Raw genomic sequence first — 18,026 nt, 5'->3', positions numbered from 1 at the left:
CATTTGCACATTAATTGCAATTGCTTTGACTCATGGAGTATCTACTCTGACATTGCCCTATCCCCTTTCACTGATTTGGGCCATCATTGACTACTGTTGAATCCAATTCTTGTGGTCACACAAGTGCAAACCCATTTAAAGTGTCAATTTGGCAGTGAGTGGCTGAGATAAGCCTTTAGCAAGGTGTATTGATTTCTTGTTCCTTTCTTGTCACCTATGTCTTGCACCTGCTATGTTGTCAGAACCACTCAGTGTGGCATTTTTAAGATCCTTTGTAGAAGTGCTGGGTTGCTGCTGCTGCTGTATTTGCCCATCATTTCTGTTGATGATTTTAGCCATCCTCAGCCTTGAGCTATGGAATCTGCCTTTTTATTTGGAGTTGGCTGTTGGATAGGTGCTGCGCTGTAATGAGTCTCAACCTCAAAGTGCTATGGACTTATTAGCATTCTTTCTTGTAGACTTGCACAATAAGTGCAGAATGGAGAGACAATCATATATGGCCTTGGGAGTGCCCCTCCAGTGTTATGCAGGGTATGGCAACGAGCTTCTATGCTTCCACTGCCTTTGCGATACATTTGAGTTACTAAATAGTTGTCTGGGATTTGGCAATGAAAGATTTGCAGACAAGTGCAAGGATTTAAGGCTTAGGGATTTAGGGGCTGATAGGTGGAACCAGAGTTTAGGAGCCACTTGTGTGCATTGCTGCAGATAATAATGAATTCATTGTGTTTGTTGTTCCAGTTGATGTGCTCCCAGATGGCAAAATTCACTTTAGCAGGAAGTAAATTAATTTTCTTCATTGACCAAAAGTGACTTTGTGTTACTTTAGGGTTGTTTTTGGGGTTTTGAAATATGGTACAACTGTGAATAGCAGAAGCAAGTGAGCAACATTTCTCAAATGTTTGTGCCTTGTACGGACATTTAGTATGGTTCCTAGGAATGTTCTGTTTTATTTAGACTTGTATCTCATGGCATCCTTAGGATGCAGGGTGTCTTATGTAGTTCAATGATTCTCAAACTTTCTAGCACCAGTACCCAGTTTTTAAAATGACACTCTTGGGATCCACCTAGCTTTACAAGGCTTAAAAAAAGTGATCTAGAAAGAATTAATATTTTAATTACAAATAATATTTTGTCTGCAAAAAACTGGATCCATTTTTTGTAATGAGGCAGCCATTTATTTGTTTATTTACTTACTTATGGCATTTTTACCCTGCCTTTCTTCCTGGCTTTCAAAAAGGGCAGGTACAAAAAAGTAAAAACAAAGTAAAAAAGTAAAAACACAGTTAAAACAATCATATTCTGCCCTAAAAATCCATAAAACATTAAATGAAACATTAAAAAAACAACAATAAATCATAATTAAGAACAGCAGAGCAACAGCAACACCTAAAAAGGACAAGCCTGTCAGAGCCAGATATTTATTATAAAGGCCAAGTCTCAGAAGGTTTCCCTGAATAAAGTCTTCAGGCCTTGCCAGAATATCTATAAGGAGGGAGCAGTTTGTAACTCAAGAGGGAGAGAATTCCAAAGAGTTGGTGCCACTACTGAGAAGGCCCTATTTCTTGCTGCTGTCCCCCACACCTCCTTAGGCAGCAGCACTTGTAAAAGGGCCTTCTCTGATGACCTGAGAAGATCATATAGCTGTATATTGATCATATAACTGACTGAGATCATATAGCTGACCAAACTGTATAGGGCTTTAAAGGTCAAGACCAGCACCTTGAATTGGGCCTGGAAATGAATGGGCAGCCAGTGCAGCCGCTGGAGAAGTGACCCAACAGAGTCAAATTGCCTACCTCCAGTGACCACATGGGCTGCCGCATTCTGCACTAATTGCAGTTTCTGAACCATCTTCAAGGGCAGCCCTACATAGAGTGCATTACAACAGTCTAATCTTGATGTCACTGTGGCATGGATCACTTTGGCCAGATCTGCATGATCCAAGTATAGTTGCAGCTGGCACATCAGCCAAAGCTGAACAAAGGCCCCCCTGGGAACAGCTGTTACCTGGCAATCCAGGAGCAGCTGTGAGTCCAGGTGGACCCCCAAGCTGTGAGCCTGCTCCTTTAGGGAGTGTGCAACCCCATTCAGTGCAGGCTGATACTCTAGCACCTGCATTGTGTATTTCCAAAGCAGGAGAGCCTCTGTCTTATCAGAATTTAATTTCAGCTTGTTAGCCCTCATTCGGATCCTCACAGCCTCCTGGCAGCGCTCCAGGACCTCATCAGCCACCCTGGAATCATGTGGAAAGAAGAGAAAGAGCTGGGTGTCATCAGAATACTGATGGCACCCTACCCCAAATCACCAGATGACCTCTTCCAGCAGTTTCATGCAGTTGTTAAATAGCATGGGTGACAGGATTGAACCCTGTGGCACCTCACACCTCAAGGGCCAGGGTGCTTGAGGAGGCGTCCCCCAGAACCACCATTTGGGACTTCTCTGCCAAGTAGGAGCGGAACTACCGCAAAACAGTGCCCCAACCTCCCAACTCATGTGTGTTAGATGTGTGTTAAAATCTCCTGGAGTTGCCTATCTTCAAAGATGTTTGCATGGGATGTGCAGTATTGTCTTCCTCTGAACGCCAAAGTTCTAAACTGCAGTTCTGAATTTCCTGTCACCAAGATTGTCCCCCTGTGCTGCTGTTCACTTGTTTCATTGTACTGAACTGAAGACTAAAATTTTTTTGCAATTACTTTTTAATAACTTTTTATTTGCTGAAGAGCTATTATGTTTTTAAAATGCTGCATTTTGATACTAGCAAAGGTTTTTATTTTTAATGGGAGGAAAAAAAATATTGTATTTAAAGCCAAGAATAATTACTTTTAATGGTTTCAGCATCAGCAGAACTTCAGTGTCCCGAAAGTTTTCATAATGGAGTGTTGAAGTGTACGGGAAACCAAAGCGTACTGAAAACTAAATCTGTTAGCAATTTTTGTGGTGGTTTCTTTGCACCATTTTATCTTTATACCATATACAATCTTCCAGACCGTCTTAGAACTTTTTTTCCTTTCAATTTTTAGGGCCTTCCTTGAACTATTGAGCTAAGAGTATGTAATGAGGAAGTGAGTCAGCTGAAAATGCATCTATAGCAATTTTTTCAGTCTCTCCTAAATATGTCCTAAGGGGTGTGTGTGTGTGTGTGTGTGTGTGTGTGTGTGTGTGTGTGTGTGTGTTAGTTAAAGGGAAGGTATTATCTTTTCAAATGTTAATTTAGAGCTGTATCGGCAAGGTCATGCTTCCCATGGAACTCTGTTGGATGATAAGAGAAAGGAATTGAAGACAGTGACTAGAGAAAATGCTGATCTAGCTTTCAGAAGCACTATTAATGGATATGAATGCTGTCATATTTATCTTTAGGATTGTTTTTATTTTAAGGGTGTTTTGGACTTTTCTGTGGAATGACTTTTTGAAAAAAAAATCACTCTATTGTGACTTGTGTAGTGTTTAATTTTTCTTTGGATACTCTGATAATATTAGGTGGGCTATGATAATTAGTTTATCTCATTGGGCCAGTATGACAGGATTTTTTTTGCATTCAACAGAATCAAGCAGCCATTTGCATGGACTGTCCTACTTCTGTCCAAGATAATTGTTTTGAGTCCCTTTTCATTTGCAATGCTTCTTGCACAGGGGTGGTTCAAGATATACCGTCTCTGAAACCCCATCCATATTCTGCCCCCCCATCCCTTTCTTTGCCCATTCACTTCATCATCACTATCCTTCTCCTGAAGAACCAGCAACTCAATTTTACTTCTTGTAATGTGACAAGTAGAGAGAATACTGGGGGTGGAACCTCTCTGCTTCCAGAATTCTTTCTGTTGCCCACTTTACAAGGTGGCCATGGAGCTCCCAGCTCTGCATGATGAGTTAAAACCTTCCATCCCATCCTCATTTTGTGTGTTATCCAGGTGCATGAGATGAGAATGGGGCAGCTGATTGGAGCTGCTGTGAGGCAACAGTTGATTGTAGTGTGTGGGCATTCTTGCCAGCTTGCCACTTCCCCCAGACTACTGCTTGAGATGACAGGTTCAGTAGGTCTCATAACTGGTCTAGTCTTGTCTTTGCACATACAAAACTAGAAAGGTTCAGTTAGGTTCTCTGCTGAATATTTTTCTGCGAGCAAGATAGTTCCTTTTTCATGGGGAAACCATGAAAAACCAACTCCCTCTCCTGAAGCTTAAAGTGATAACAGTCCAAGAAATCTTTACTACCTGATTCTGCTGAATGCATAAACTGGCCCCTAGTTCAGATCAAGAGAACATACGTGTGACTCTTGCTTCTAAATATTGATATGTGCAGAACTTGGACTCAGCTGACTGCTGTAAGTTGGCCTGAGAGGATCATAGCCTGTGCCTTTCATGAGCCAATAGACAGTCAGTCTGAGTTTGTCTGAGCCAATAGGCTTACTTGCTGAGTACCTTGCAACAAGCCCTTTAGAGTTGGAGGACCAAATGGAAAATGCTGCAGGAGAGAAGGCTGCAGTACCACACAGAGGCTGCTGTGTGCAGAGCCACTGAGGCTATAAAAGGCGCTGCACCAGCACAGAGAGCTCAGAGACCACCAGGGAAGAGCTGATGTGAGCATCCTTGGAGAGTGAGTTCTGCAGAGGAAGAGAGACCTCCAGGGAAGAGGCACTGCGAGGAGCGAGCTGGGAGAGACCAAGCTACAGAAAGAAGCCGAGGAGAAAGCTGCAGGAAAGAGCCCCTGGGAGAGCCTCTGAGAACCAGGGAACAACCATCCAGCCTTTGCGTCAAGTCCTGCTGCCTTGAGCCTGGCTGCCTACCTGCCTCAGGTCCTTAGGGAATTTGGAACGAGGTCATTTTGATTTGTTTGGTTCAGGTTCCATTCCTCCTAATAAAAAGCCTTAAAACTTAGCTTGGTGTCAGTGGTCTCTTTCAATCCTGCATAACAATATGATGGAAGCTGGTGTAGTGTAATGGCTAAGAGATTGAGCTGCACACTGAGGCTTCGTAGTTGGAATTTTGCTTTTGGCTTGAACTCACTAGTGGCCTCAGGTGTACTAGTCCCTCTCAGCCTCTGCTCCCCTTGCAGGGTTGTTGTAAGTTAACACATGTGAAGCGGGTTGTTACAGGGTTGTTAACACATGTGAACATTATAAATGCTTATAATTAAGGAGTTGTTACTTTGATTAAATCTGTGTACTTTATTACGAGAGGCTGTTGCTTTAACTTTAGTATGGTGCTGGATATTTGGGTTTTGAAGGGAAGATATATCTGTACAAGGGAGGTATTTTGAGGTATGTGTTAGTCCAAGTACTTGGTCATGATGGAATGATGCAAAGAAGCAAAGCTCATTGTATCTTTTGGTGTTTCTTTGGTAAACCTTGCTGGAGATGTAGACATTTTCTTTTTAACTCACTTGCTGAATCTCATTGGCTACATGGTGTTATCATGCCATTCACTGTGTGATGCACTATGTGACTGGATGGGATCATCCTTGTTACTAATCTAAGAAGGAATAAATAGCAGAGGATAAAAAAGTCCCGAAGAACCAGCCACTATGAGAACATGGTACCAAATAGGATTTGAAAAGATTACCTTGACCATAAATACCATCTTAAGTATTTAGGAGGACAAATTTCCACATTGCTGAATTTGCTGATTTTGACCCTTGAAGTTAAAGAGGAGATTATTCAGCATAGCCCTAGCAAGACATTAATAAGCTAAGATGCAGAGCTACTGAATTTCTTTCATCATTACCCATACTTTGGTTCTCAGTCTCGAAAGTAATGAGCCTTGAATTTGTTTTCAGAGAGATGTTGACTCCCAGAAAAATGGAATTTTGTGCTGGGTGTAATAAAGTGTTTTGTTCTGAGTTAATTTGCCTAAACAGGTCTTGTCCCAGGACGTGGTGACTTGCTTGAACATGGCTTATTACTGATGTTACTATTTTCGTAGTTGAGAGAGAATAATTGTGGTTTCAGTTCACAGAGCTGATTCTGCGTACACATTGGGCATGTGCATGTGATATTTTTAGAAGTTACTGTGCATGTTCTTTGGTTGGATTCTCTGCAACAATTCTTTATCAAAAGACCCACTCCTGAAAAATAAATGCTTTCCAGCTATGCATACAAATGGTCTACTGGTAGACAAATATTCTAGTGAAGGGATGAGAAGTGAACAAGTTATCTGCTGTGAGATACTTAACTACACTGACAGGCAGAAGAAGCTGATGGAATTCCTGCGCGCAGTGTTGAGGTGGGGAATGGCTGTTCAGAGCATTATAAAATTTACTCTTGTTCTTCACAAAGCAAAAGACTGTCAAAAAAATTAAACGACTGAGTTGGAAAAGGGCAAGATGGCAGTGCTGATCTTGAAACTATCTTGCAGGTCCAAGATGTTGGATCCATGTGCAGCAGCAGCAGCACACAACTGTGTTTTCCTGCTGTTCATGCAGCCTCTTATGCAGCCTGAAAAGGTGCTCCTGAGTTAGTATGGAGGAGCTACAGTGAGAACTGCTAAAAATTAGGAGGGCAACCTCATGTAAGTGGAAGGGCCTCTTGCATAAGGAAGGAATCCTTTGGATCCCAGCACATTTGTACTGTCTACTTTTGATAAGCAATCTTTTCCTAATGATGGCTTTGTGTTTTGTTCTCATAATCTTAGGTGAAATATTTTTCTCAAAGTAAAATGTAAACATTCAATATTTATCTCACTCATGCACATTCTTTGTGGTATGCCCCTCTGCCTAATAGTACTGTAATAAAGAAGTTTTGGGTTTTTAAATTCATAAATCACGGGCCTCTTAAGCACCTCTAAGGTTACCTGAGTTACCTTTGACACTGAATGATGAAAAGATTACAGAACTTCACCTTATGTTTACATATAGCTTAACATTGTTAACAGGCCTGCAAAATGTTTTGGCCCACAAATATGTTTTTTAGTTCATCCGTCCCCACATATTTGTTAGTTTTGGCATAAGTGAAAAAAAAGCATGTTTTTAGCTCGCACCAAAAAGCTGTAAGGGAAAAGATAGTTCTTAAATGCCCTGGATAGTTCCTAAATCCCCTAGAATCTCAAAACACATAGACGAACAGGCCTTGCTGAGGGAGAATCAGCATGGCTTCTGTAAGGGTAAGTCTTGCCTCACGAACCTTTTAGAATTCTTTGAAAAGGTCAGCAGGCATGTGAATGCAGGAGAACCCATGGACATTATATAACTGGACTTTCAGAAGGCCTTCGACATGGTCCCTCACCAAAGGCTACTGAAAAAACTCCACAGTCAGGGAATTAGAGGGCAGGTCCTCTCCTGGATTGAGACCTGGTTGAAGACCAGGAAACAGAGAGTGGGTGTCAATGGGCAGTTTTCACAATGGAGAGAGGTGAAAAGCGGTGTGCCCCAAGGATTTGTCCTGGGACCGGTGCTCTTCAACCTCTTCATAAATGTCCTGGAGACAGGGTTGAGCAGTGAGGTGGCTAAGTTTGCAGATGACACCAAACTTTTCTTCTGGTGAAGACCAGAAGTGATTGTGAGGAGCTCCAGAAGGATCTCTCCAAACTGGCAGAATGGGCAGCAAAATGGCAGATGCGTTTCAATGTCAGTAAGTGTAAAGTCATGCACATTGGGGCAAAAAATCAAAACTTCACATATAGGCTAATGGGTTCTGAGCTGTCTGTGACAGATCAGGAGAGAGATCTTGGGGTGGTGGTGGACAGGTCGATGAAAGTGTCAACCCAATGTGCGGCGGCAGTGAAGAAGGCCAATTCTATGCTTGGGATCATTAGAAAAGGTATTGAGAACAAAACGGATAATATAATGCCATTGTACAAATCAATGGTAAGGCCACACCTGGAGTATTGTGTCCAGTTCTGGTCGCCACATCTCAAAAAAGACATAGTGGAAATGGAAAAGGTGCAAAAGAGTGACTAAGATGATTACTGGGCTGGGGCACCTTCTTTATGAGGAAAGGCTGCGGTGTTTGGGCCTCTTCAGCCTAGAAAAGAGACGCCTGAGGGGGGACATGATTGAGACATACAAAATTATGCACGGGAAGGATAAAGTGGATACAGAGATGCTCTTTACACTCTCACATAACACCAGAACTAGGGGACATCCACTAAAATTGAATGTTGGGAAGGTTAGGATAAACAAAAAAAATATTTCTTTACTCAGCGTGTGGTCGGTCTGTGGAAGTCCTTGCTGCAGGATGTGGTGACGGCATCTGACCTGGACGCCTTTAAAAGGGAATTGGACAAGTTTCTGGAGGAAAAATCCATTATGGGGTACAAGCCATGATGTGTATGTGCAACCTCCTGATTTTAGAAATGGGCTATGTCAGAATGCTGATGCAAGGGAGGGCACCAGGATGCAGGTCTCTTGTTATCTGGTGTTCTCAAAAGATGGACTAGATGGGCCTATGGCCTGATCCAGTGGGGCTGTTCTTATGTTCTTATGGAAGGGAGTTTCAAAACTGTGGCACCACTGTGGAGAAGGCTTGTGCTTATGCTGCTATCCCCCTTAACCTGAGTCTGAAGTGCCACTTGCAGGAGAGCCCCCTTACGTGATCTAAAACGGCAGGCCAGAATGTACAGGAGAAGGCAGTCATTCAGACAACTTGGCCTGGATCATGAAGGGCTTTAAAGGTTAGTACCAGCACTTTGAATTGGGCTTGGAATTGAATAGGTCAAGTGAGCCACCAGTCAGAAGTGCTTGGGAACCACTGCAATTACAGTAATCCAGTCATGGTGGCGAAGGCATGGACCACTGTGATCAGGTGTGTTTGGCACAGGTACGGCCGGTGCACCAGCTAAAGCTGGGCAAATGCACTCCTAGTCACAGTTGGCATCTGATTCTCCAGGTGGAAACCTTTTTCCTGTTTTCTCTTATGAATTCCAAGTTATTCACAGTGAACAAAAATATTTAAACAACAAACAAACAACAACAAAAAGAAAAACTCGTCCAAAGATAATGAGAGCTCTCGTCATCCACTTGGCAGCCATTCATGCCCAACAAATTGCAAGCACCTGCTATAATGTTGTTCTGCCTGGATTGTGGTAGTGGTGGAAAGGAACTCGCAATCTGTTGAAACTTAACCATGTTCTGTCATCTGTTGCCACAGTGTGGGAAACATCCTATGTCACAAAGTGAAATCTTGCAATCCTTCACGGTTGACTTGTCACTTTTGGAGTTCAAAGGGAAGAAATGTGTTGGGATGGTTTCAGAGAGCAAAATTGTTTATTCTAAACCTCAGTTAACATGAGGTGGCATTCAGAGTTTTGGCCAAACTCTGGATACCACCCAGCAACACCCTTGGCCCTGATCCAGATATCCATATGCTACTCTTAAGCAGCTGCCTTTCTCTGCTAAATGTATGACAGCACCAGTTACCTGTTAAGTGATGTAATTGTGGAGCCTTCAGTCAGTGCTTCCAGTATGGGCTTCTGGATTGTGGGTTTTTTTGGCCTGTATTTTGATGATAAATACTTGATTTTCCCCCTCCTTTACTTTCTCTTCTAGCACTCTACAACTATGATGCCAGGGGTCCAGATGAGCTGTCTTTACAAATCGGAGACACCGTGCACATACTGGAGACACATGAAGGCGAGTGGAACAAATGTTTCTTTCATAGCCATTATTCACACAGTCATTATTATGACTGTTTGGGTTTAACATATCTGCAGATGAGTTCTATTTTGAGACCTAATGAAATATTGAAGTATTTAAATGGGCACAAAATTAGCAGTCACTATACGTTAAGTGAGCAGGCATGTGACAGCTGATGAATAACCTTTCAAAGATGCAAATTTATTTATTTATTACAAAAACAAGATTGATGTTTGCACAGTTTAATTTGTATGGATCTCTGGTAGCGTCTGTTGAGAGGGTTAAAAGGTTGATAGATGTGCATAGGATACCCTGCAATAATATACAGAATCCTCGTTTTAAAAATGTTAATCTTCAGTGCTGAAAACAAAATATATTTTATCTTCTAAATTTCCTATACTCCTGTATAAGATGGTAGCAAGTATAATCTGCCCTTTCAAAAGAAAGCTTTATCTGCAATGTCCTTCTGCTGAAGAAGTATTAGCTTTTACATATGATGGCATGTATTCAATATTCTTCTTTATTGGCAGGCTTTCAAGAACCCATAGAACCTTTCAATCTGATTTACTTGAAAACCATCAGGCACATGCATTAGAAGGAAGAATAAGATAACCTCTAGTTTTTATTTCTAGCTTCCTTCTGGTGTAGACGTTGCTTACCGTACCTGTACGCATGATTTACTCTTACCTCTTTTGTGCATATATAGACGAAAAGCTCAGTCCTAAAAGTTGCCAATGCATACATTTTGTATTGATTTTTTCCCCAGCTCCTTACAAGAAGAGGGCCTTATTTTCTTTCTCATCAATATGTATGTTTGCATACTCTTGCTCAAGCTTTTCTTTCTCTGACCTTTTCAAACTCAAATAAAGGATGCAGTTTCATTGTTTCTCCTGACACTTTACAGCTCTAGAAGGGCTGCTTGTGTAAAAAGCACAGTAAGGGTTCTCTAACATTTTTTATTTTTGAGAGCGCTCTCTCTTTTTCTCTCTCCCTCTCTCATTTATTGATGTGATTTTTATAAGTCAGACTTAGCTGTTGCATGGTTGATCATCACAATGGCATATTCAAACAGAGCAGCAGCATAAGTTAGACTCTAGATATACAGTGAGCTGTGGTGGCTGGGGAGGTTTGAAGTTGTTGGGGCCAATGTCTTTTACTGATGCATAGTGTTGTATCCCTATAACAGTTGCAGTGCAGTTTTCTTATGTGTATATACACTTTTGGATAAGCAATGTTTGCCAAGCAAGAGCCTTTCACTTTCACTTCCCCTGTAGTGTATTTTTCAAAAGCATTAACTTTCCACTCTATCAAATGACAACTGACAGTTACTTCTTGCACTATCATGGTAGATCTGGTTCTTATCCCTTGTGTATTTACATTTTTCTAAATACGTTAGGCACCTTGAGGTTAATGAAATCATACCATTGAAATGAAATGGTCAGAGCATTGAAATGAATGCTCGTATCATTACGAGCATGAAATGAATGAATGAATGAAATGCTTAGAGCACAGAGAAATATTATATAAATACTAATATTCTCTACACTCAATACCAATGTCCATAGTTCTCATAGATGGACTTTCCTACAAACATAAGAACATGCAGACCCATATAACAATCTCCTGGAGATTAATGCTGGTTCCTGAAGACATTCAGACCAATCTTGGAGGGGTGGCAAACTGTAGGACACAACTGCACAATTATGCATGTACTTGTATGTACTTTAACAACATTAACATATTTTTATTTATTAAGAAAGAATAGCTATATCACATAGGCCAGTCACTTACTGTAGCATAACCAAAGCATTTTGGTGAAGATAACAGGGGATTGAGGAAATATCATGTCTGGCCCTTACAGTTCCTTGCAAGTTAGGGACTAAAATTCGAACATAATTCCTTGGACAGATAATTCCTTGGACCGAGGGGACACTGGGGAAAAATTTGAACATAAAAACCTGCTAAGCCAGTCTTAGCTTTCTACAACTGTCTCAGACAAGGAACAAGTCTTGTTGCAAAGGGAGGGGGAGTCTGCTTTTTAGCCTTGTAGCTTTTCTTCCTGATATGGCAATTCATTCCCATATAGAGGGAGCCAATTGGAAAGAAGTAGTATTCAAGAGGTATATTGAGTAGAACCAGCCCTGCTCAAGATTCTTTGTTGCTATGTATCAATGTCAGTTTTGTTGGATTTATGTGATTGATTGAAAATTGGCTCACAACAGCTGGCAGCCTCAGCTGCAGTTGGCTGAAAGTTTTGATAATTCCTCAAAGAAAGAACTAATAGCACTTTCAACCAGTTGCTGCTGAGAAAGAAGGGCTGAAGCTATTGGAACAAGTAAGTGGGTCCTCTCTGCACTAAGAAGACTGTTGTAAAGGAGTCTTGTCATGCAAGTTTCCAGTCAGTAGACACCTCCTCCTTGCTCTGACAGCCTTAGAGAGAGGCCTGAATGAAAAACCAGTTTGAAACTTGGAATTGGACAAAAAGAAGAAAACCAGTATTAATTAATCAGTGTGACTTAACAAAAGTCACACAGAAATCTTTGATTGATCGATTAATGCTGTTAAGACTTTAAATGCATTTTTTGCTTCTTTTCCATTTTTGTTGGACGGGCCAAACCCCATTTGCCTCTATGGAGGATCCTCCATTGATAGTGAGTAAGCCTCTCTCACAGTCCAATTCTAACTGAACTACCTGCGCCTCTGTGCAGTTACCCCGAAACAGTCACTGCTGTATCCAATGTGAGCAACAAAGTTGTTGGTGGTCTCCCCAAGGTAAGGGGACTTTTGTTCCCTTGCCCTAGGGCAGGGGTGTCCAAAGTTTTTGGCTGGAGGGCCACATTATCTCTCTGACACAGTGTCGGGGGCCGAAGAAAAAAACCCAATTAATTTGCATTTCAAATTTGAATAAATTTACATAAATGAATACATTACAGATGGAACTTATATGAACAAATGAATTTTACTGAACTTTATAATACAAAATACACATGAGAACTATAATACAGGCAAAACACATGAGAACTATGAACTTTGAGCACTATGAACAACATTGAACATTATGAACTTTGAGCACTATGAACTTTCAATGAGAGCGGTGGAGCTGTTGCCTTGATCTCAATAGTTCACTGTAATCTGGTACTAGTTTGGAGGAGCCAATGATCAGTAATGACTTCAAATGCTCATCAGTTAATGTGGACCTGTATTTTATTTTAGAAACCAGAGGCAGACAATGCAGGGCTGGTGTGCATCATTTTATCCAAAAAGGGGGGGGGGAACAAAGGAGGGAAATTCCACAACAGAGCAGGCATTTTAGAAACCAGAGGCAGACAATGCAGGGCGGGTGTGCATCATTTTATCCAAAAAGGGGGGGGGAAACAAAGGAGGGAAACCACTGGTAAAATTCCACAACAGAGCAAGCAGTTTACAAACCAGAGGCAGACAATGCAGGGCTGGTGTGCATGTTTTATCCAGGAAAAAGGGGGATGGAAGGAGGAGAGAAACCATTGGTAAAGTTCCACAACAGAGCGAGCACATATTTTGGGCAGGAAGGTTGCAGGCAGCAGTAAATAAAGAATAAAGTATTTCTAAATGGAGACTCACTCTTTGTTTTGAACCAAAGGAGGGAGCTTTGTAGGTGAGAGTGGTGGCTGCTGCTGCTGCTGCTGCTTCTGTTGTGGTGCTCGCCAGCTCACCCTGGCACGTGCTGCTGCTGCTGCTGCTGCGTACAGGCGGTGGAGCAGTCTCTCTCCTGGTGCCTGGTCTCTTCACAGGTGCCTGCTGCTGCTGCGTTCAGTTGGCGGTGGCGGTAGCTTTGCTGCTGAAGCACCTGCCTGCCTGCCTGCCTGCCTGCTCGCACGCACGCACGCACGCACGCTCTGCCGCCCGCCCGCCCGCCCGCCCGCCCGCTCAACCTCCCTCGTGGAGGTGGTGACGCAGGCGCTCTGTCTCTCCCTGCTGCTTCAGGCTCCACGTGTTAACTCAGCTTGCACATGGGCACAAGTGCTTTCAGTGTTAAGGTAACGCGAGACCTGCAGGTCTCGCGTTACTTTAATGCTATAAAAGGCCCTGCACAGTTCGCAAGGCTAGTCTTGCCCTCGCTGCCGGCAGCGAGGGAAAGACATATCGTGAGCTCGCTGGGGCAGCGCGGGCCACGGTGATTCTTCCGCGGGCCGTGTTCCCATTGGAGGTACACGACCCACCTGGGGGCCGCATGGGGACGCACCGCGGGCCGCAAGTGGCCCGCGGGCCGGGGTTTGGGCACCCCTGCCCTAGGGTAATCCCCAGCAGCTGCTATGGGGCTACTCAATCCTGTACTAGTAAAATCACTGGTGCATGAATGTGCAGCTCTGTCTCAGCAGATTGGGTTCAGAAGTGGGTATAGGATTTGGCAGGAGCCTCTGCCACCATCCCCAACCTCTCCTGGGCTTGGTCCACCCATTAGCATTGCTGGGGTGACACCGGAAGAAGCAGGGAACCTGTGTGCGATCTGGAAGTGTGTCTTTAGTGCTATTTTTAGCCTTGGGAGGCTTGGAAACCACATGGTTTGACCACATGAAGATAAGAAATGTGATTTTGGCGCATGTTTTCATTGTTAAGGCATTTAAATGGCAACCCTGGTATCTGCTGGCATCTGCATTTAGTTAAATCTGCAGATACTGAGGTCACACCTGTATATTACAGTGGGGGGGAGTTTTTCAGGAGGGTGGAAAAGTAGAAAGGTGTCCTATGAGAACTTGGAGAAGTGCTATAAGGCTTCTGATTCAGGAAGATTGCAGCCCTCAATATTTTGTTGTATGATTATTTCGTTTCTTAGAAATATTTCTTCACTATACTTCCCTAATTTATTTGTTTGAAGTCGAGGTTTATGGAAAAATCCAGGTAGACATGCTGAAATTCTATGTAAATGAAAATGAGTGAGTGAGTGAGTGAATATGAATACAATTTCTGGACTTAACTCTTGATTTTGTTTACAAGCATGCCAAAAACCACACAGGGTTAAAGTGTAAAGGCACCACATTGAAATGAAAAACACAGTTTCAGAGCATTTGGAAAAATTCTGCATATTTTTGCATGAGCAAAGAGATGTTCTTAGGCACCATTTTAAAAACTGCATTTGAGAGAATTCCAAGAGATTTTTCATTTTTCTTGGCAAAATCTTTTTAGGTAAAGTCTTAGACTATCTGGCCTGCAGAAAAGTAGTACTATATAAGCTATTGGCTATATAGGCTTTTGGCTGACTTTCAACTTTGTTCTATCTGACCTGAGTATAATGTAGGCAAATTCTTGATCAGTAGTTATGTGGTACATAGATATAGAGATGAATACTCAAAATTCTCTTAATGGTTGATCAACTTTGAAAATGTTAATAACTTTTGGTAATTTCCAGTTGAAACTAATGTTCTTAATCGCCCAGTATTTAATTTTCTTCTTCATTGATTAGTTAATAACATGTTACTTCAGAATGTTAAAAGAACGTTTGTGGGTCAACTTTACTATGCTATTTTTAATCAAGATGATTAAACTTACTGACAGTAGTGCTTTCTGTCTAGCCACAGAAGATTATGCTGTGGCTTTTGCTGCTGCAGTTGCTGAGTTGGTCAATGTGGTATAGTGGATTGAGTGCAGGACTTGAACTGCAGAGGTCCCAGCTCAGCCATGAAGTTTTTGTACAGGATAACTTTTATACTGCCTTGCCTATTGAAAAGGTTGTGACATAAAAAGGAACATTGAACATGTACACTAACCTGAATGCGTTTTACAGTGAGTGACATAATAATGTATCATATCAACTATACCCTGAAAAGTGAGGCTGAGATGACCCTTTATGAGGCTCTGCTTTTAAGTGGTCCTATTCCTCTTTGGCAGTGGTTCTCAAACTGGTGGATTGCAACCCACCAGTTAGTGTAAAGGTTCCCCTGTCCCTTTAAGGGACAGGGAAGGGGAGAGGCAGGGAAGCGATCCCCAGAATCGCATCTGTATGGGGGGGGGTTGAGGGGGTGCTTTTACTTACTCTTATGTAGGCAGGACTGCTGCAGGAGGTGAGAGGAGCTCTGCGCAACCCTCCACAGCACTCCCGGAGGCTTGGAACATTCGGAAAAGGGGTGCAAAGCACTTCTGTTTTGCAGGAGGTGCTTTGCTCCTGCTGTTTCTGAATGTTCCAAGCCTCTGGGAGCACTGTGGAGGGCTGCGCAGGGCTCCCACACCTTCTGTAGCCTGCTACAGCCCTACCTACATAAAGCAAGTCAAAAGTGCCCTCCCGTAGCTACTTGGTCCTGGGGATTGCGTCACTGTCCTAGCCCTTCCACCACAGAGACTTACTGAGGGAGTAAAAGTCCCTCAGAGTTTGAGAACCATTGCCCTATGGTGTTTTGTTTGGTTGTGAACATGCATGAAATCAAGCAGCTAAACTTCTAGAAAAATTATATGGCTTGCAGCATGAGCACAAAATTACCATTAAAATTGGTTAATTGTACCTTTGAAAAACTAGATACTTGAGAGACACATTTTAGTTCTTTCAGTGGTAAAAATGTCTCTCAGTTGAGAACATTGAGGCTAATTATTCTTTTCTCTTAAGGGAAAAGAGTATTTTTTAATTAAGAACTTTTAAGGGAATGATGAATCAGGCAATTGTATATACCCTCCTAGGCATCTTTCACTTGGCAACAAAAAGAGCTATGTTAATTGAAGATCTGTAATCGAATAAGAATTACCAGGCTGATTTTTCTAAATTGTCTTTACCTATTTGATTTTACTTTTATTTTTTGTTTAAATCTAAGTTGTTTCTATTTATTAAACAAATTAGCTCCAAATTGGCCTACTGGATGTAGGTTGTTGTTGGAATGCTTATAGTCAACAAGTCGAATGCAAATATATCCAATATATATATTCGATGCAAAATATAAATATATATTTGGAAAGTTCTCTTCCTCCCCAAAACCCTCTACATGCTTCCCTCATTATCTATACCTAATTTATTCCTAAAAATGACTCTTACAGAAAAAATCTGGATAACAAGTACAATTATTACATTAATTTTTAAAGGAAAAATTCTAACTCATTCCAAAGCTATTCTTAAGTTCACCCAAAATTCACCCTAATTGCCTGGTACCATAAGGAATAAGTTGTGTGGCCTGATAGAATAAACACCAATTAGTAACATGATGCAGTGTCACTAATGTGTTAGTGTTGACAATGAAAATGTTTCAGAAGTTCTAGCCTCATGTAATGAGATTTAGCACTTCAAGTTTTAGTTGTAAACTATGAGCAGCCCTTTTATGTTTCATTTCTTTTCCACGTTTCCTGTGATTTTTTTTTTCATTTTCTGTCCTTTAGGGTGCACATTCACAGTAATTTGTAGAAACACAGCACAAAACAGATATGCTGTAAAGGGAGCCTGTAATCCACGTGCCTCATAAGTGTGGGGACATGCTATCCATCAGGCAGCGTGTCTCTCACAAATGAGGCACCTGTTCCTCAGCTATGCTCAGTCCTTTGAGGCTCCCAAAGAGCGCTTCCTATAAAACCTGCAGGAGCATACCCAAGAAAGTATGCTTCAGAAAGTCCTGCTTCTCAGTGGTGAAGGAGGATAGTTAAAGGTAACCTTGAGTTGCATTCTAGCCCATTCACATGTAAGTGGAAGGTACTTCCATCTACTGAAGTGGAACATAGAGGTTGGGAGTTGGGAGAATATTTGCCAGTTTCTCATTTCCTTTGAGCCTTCCTAAACTACTTTCTTTGTTGCTCTACCAGAGCAGGAGTGTCAAAACATAAGGCCTGCAGGTCAGAAATGGTCCATGTGATAGTTAGGCTCTCCTGGTGCTACATTTTCAGTGCTGTTTATCCAAGGCTCTGGGAGGGAGAGATGGAAGGGGCCTCAGAAGGCAAGGAATGCTATCGGGAAGGTGCAGATCAAGAGGGATGAGAGAGGAAACCAGTGCTGGGAAAGTGCAATTGTCATGTGTGAGGCGTCACTTCGTAGGCCATCGCTGGGCTGCTGAGGTGTGAAGTGGTGCCTTAGCAGAAGCATCACTGTTGAAAGGACAGTCCACATGTCAGTTGGATTCTCCCAGGGTGATAATTGGGCTCTCTCATTTCTTGAAAATATTATCAAGATTTGTACTTTTTCTTTTCTGTCATTTGCAACTGAGTTCCTACTTGAGAACAGAGTGCTTATTTCTGGCTATCATCTGTTTAATGACATTATTTCCTGCTTAATGATGTCACTTCCAGCTGTTGGCAGACACTATGAATGCTATTTGGCCAATGTATGAAAAGAATTTGACACCCCTGCTCTAGAGAGTCTCATAATTTTCAGGGCTTTCTGAGCCTGATTTAGGGGGTGGGCTTTCTTCCACACTTTGTACGGCTTAAGATAGAACCTTCGTTAGGTGTCTCCAAAATAATTGAGCTGAAAGTCTCAATAGGCTCCTTTCTAATATTTAGGCTAAAAAGAAAGTTCT

At 42.1% G+C, this 18,026-nt stretch overlaps 1 protein-coding gene across 5 annotated transcripts in view; it reads left to right on the top strand.

Moving 5' to 3' along the window:
- Positions 1–18,026, top strand: part of DOCK1 (dedicator of cytokinesis 1) — a 484,421-nt gene that overhangs the window by 48,340 nt on the left and 418,055 nt on the right. For all 5 annotated transcript variants that reach the window (XM_066618882.1, XM_066618881.1, XM_066618883.1 and 2 more), the window contains exon 2: positions 9,481–9,564. In XM_066618882.1, coding sequence (XP_066474979.1) covers positions 9,481–9,564 — 84 coding nt within the window. The remainder of the gene's footprint in view (positions 1–9,480; positions 9,565–18,026) is intronic.

Source organism: Tiliqua scincoides, chromosome 3, assembly GCF_035046505.1.
Source record: "Tiliqua scincoides isolate rTilSci1 chromosome 3, rTilSci1.hap2, whole genome shotgun sequence".
Taxonomy (NCBI): Eukaryota; Metazoa; Chordata; class Lepidosauria; order Squamata; family Scincidae; genus Tiliqua; species Tiliqua scincoides.
The sequence above is the reverse complement of the archived record's forward strand: the minus strand, read 5'-3'. Positions and strand labels throughout refer to the sequence as shown.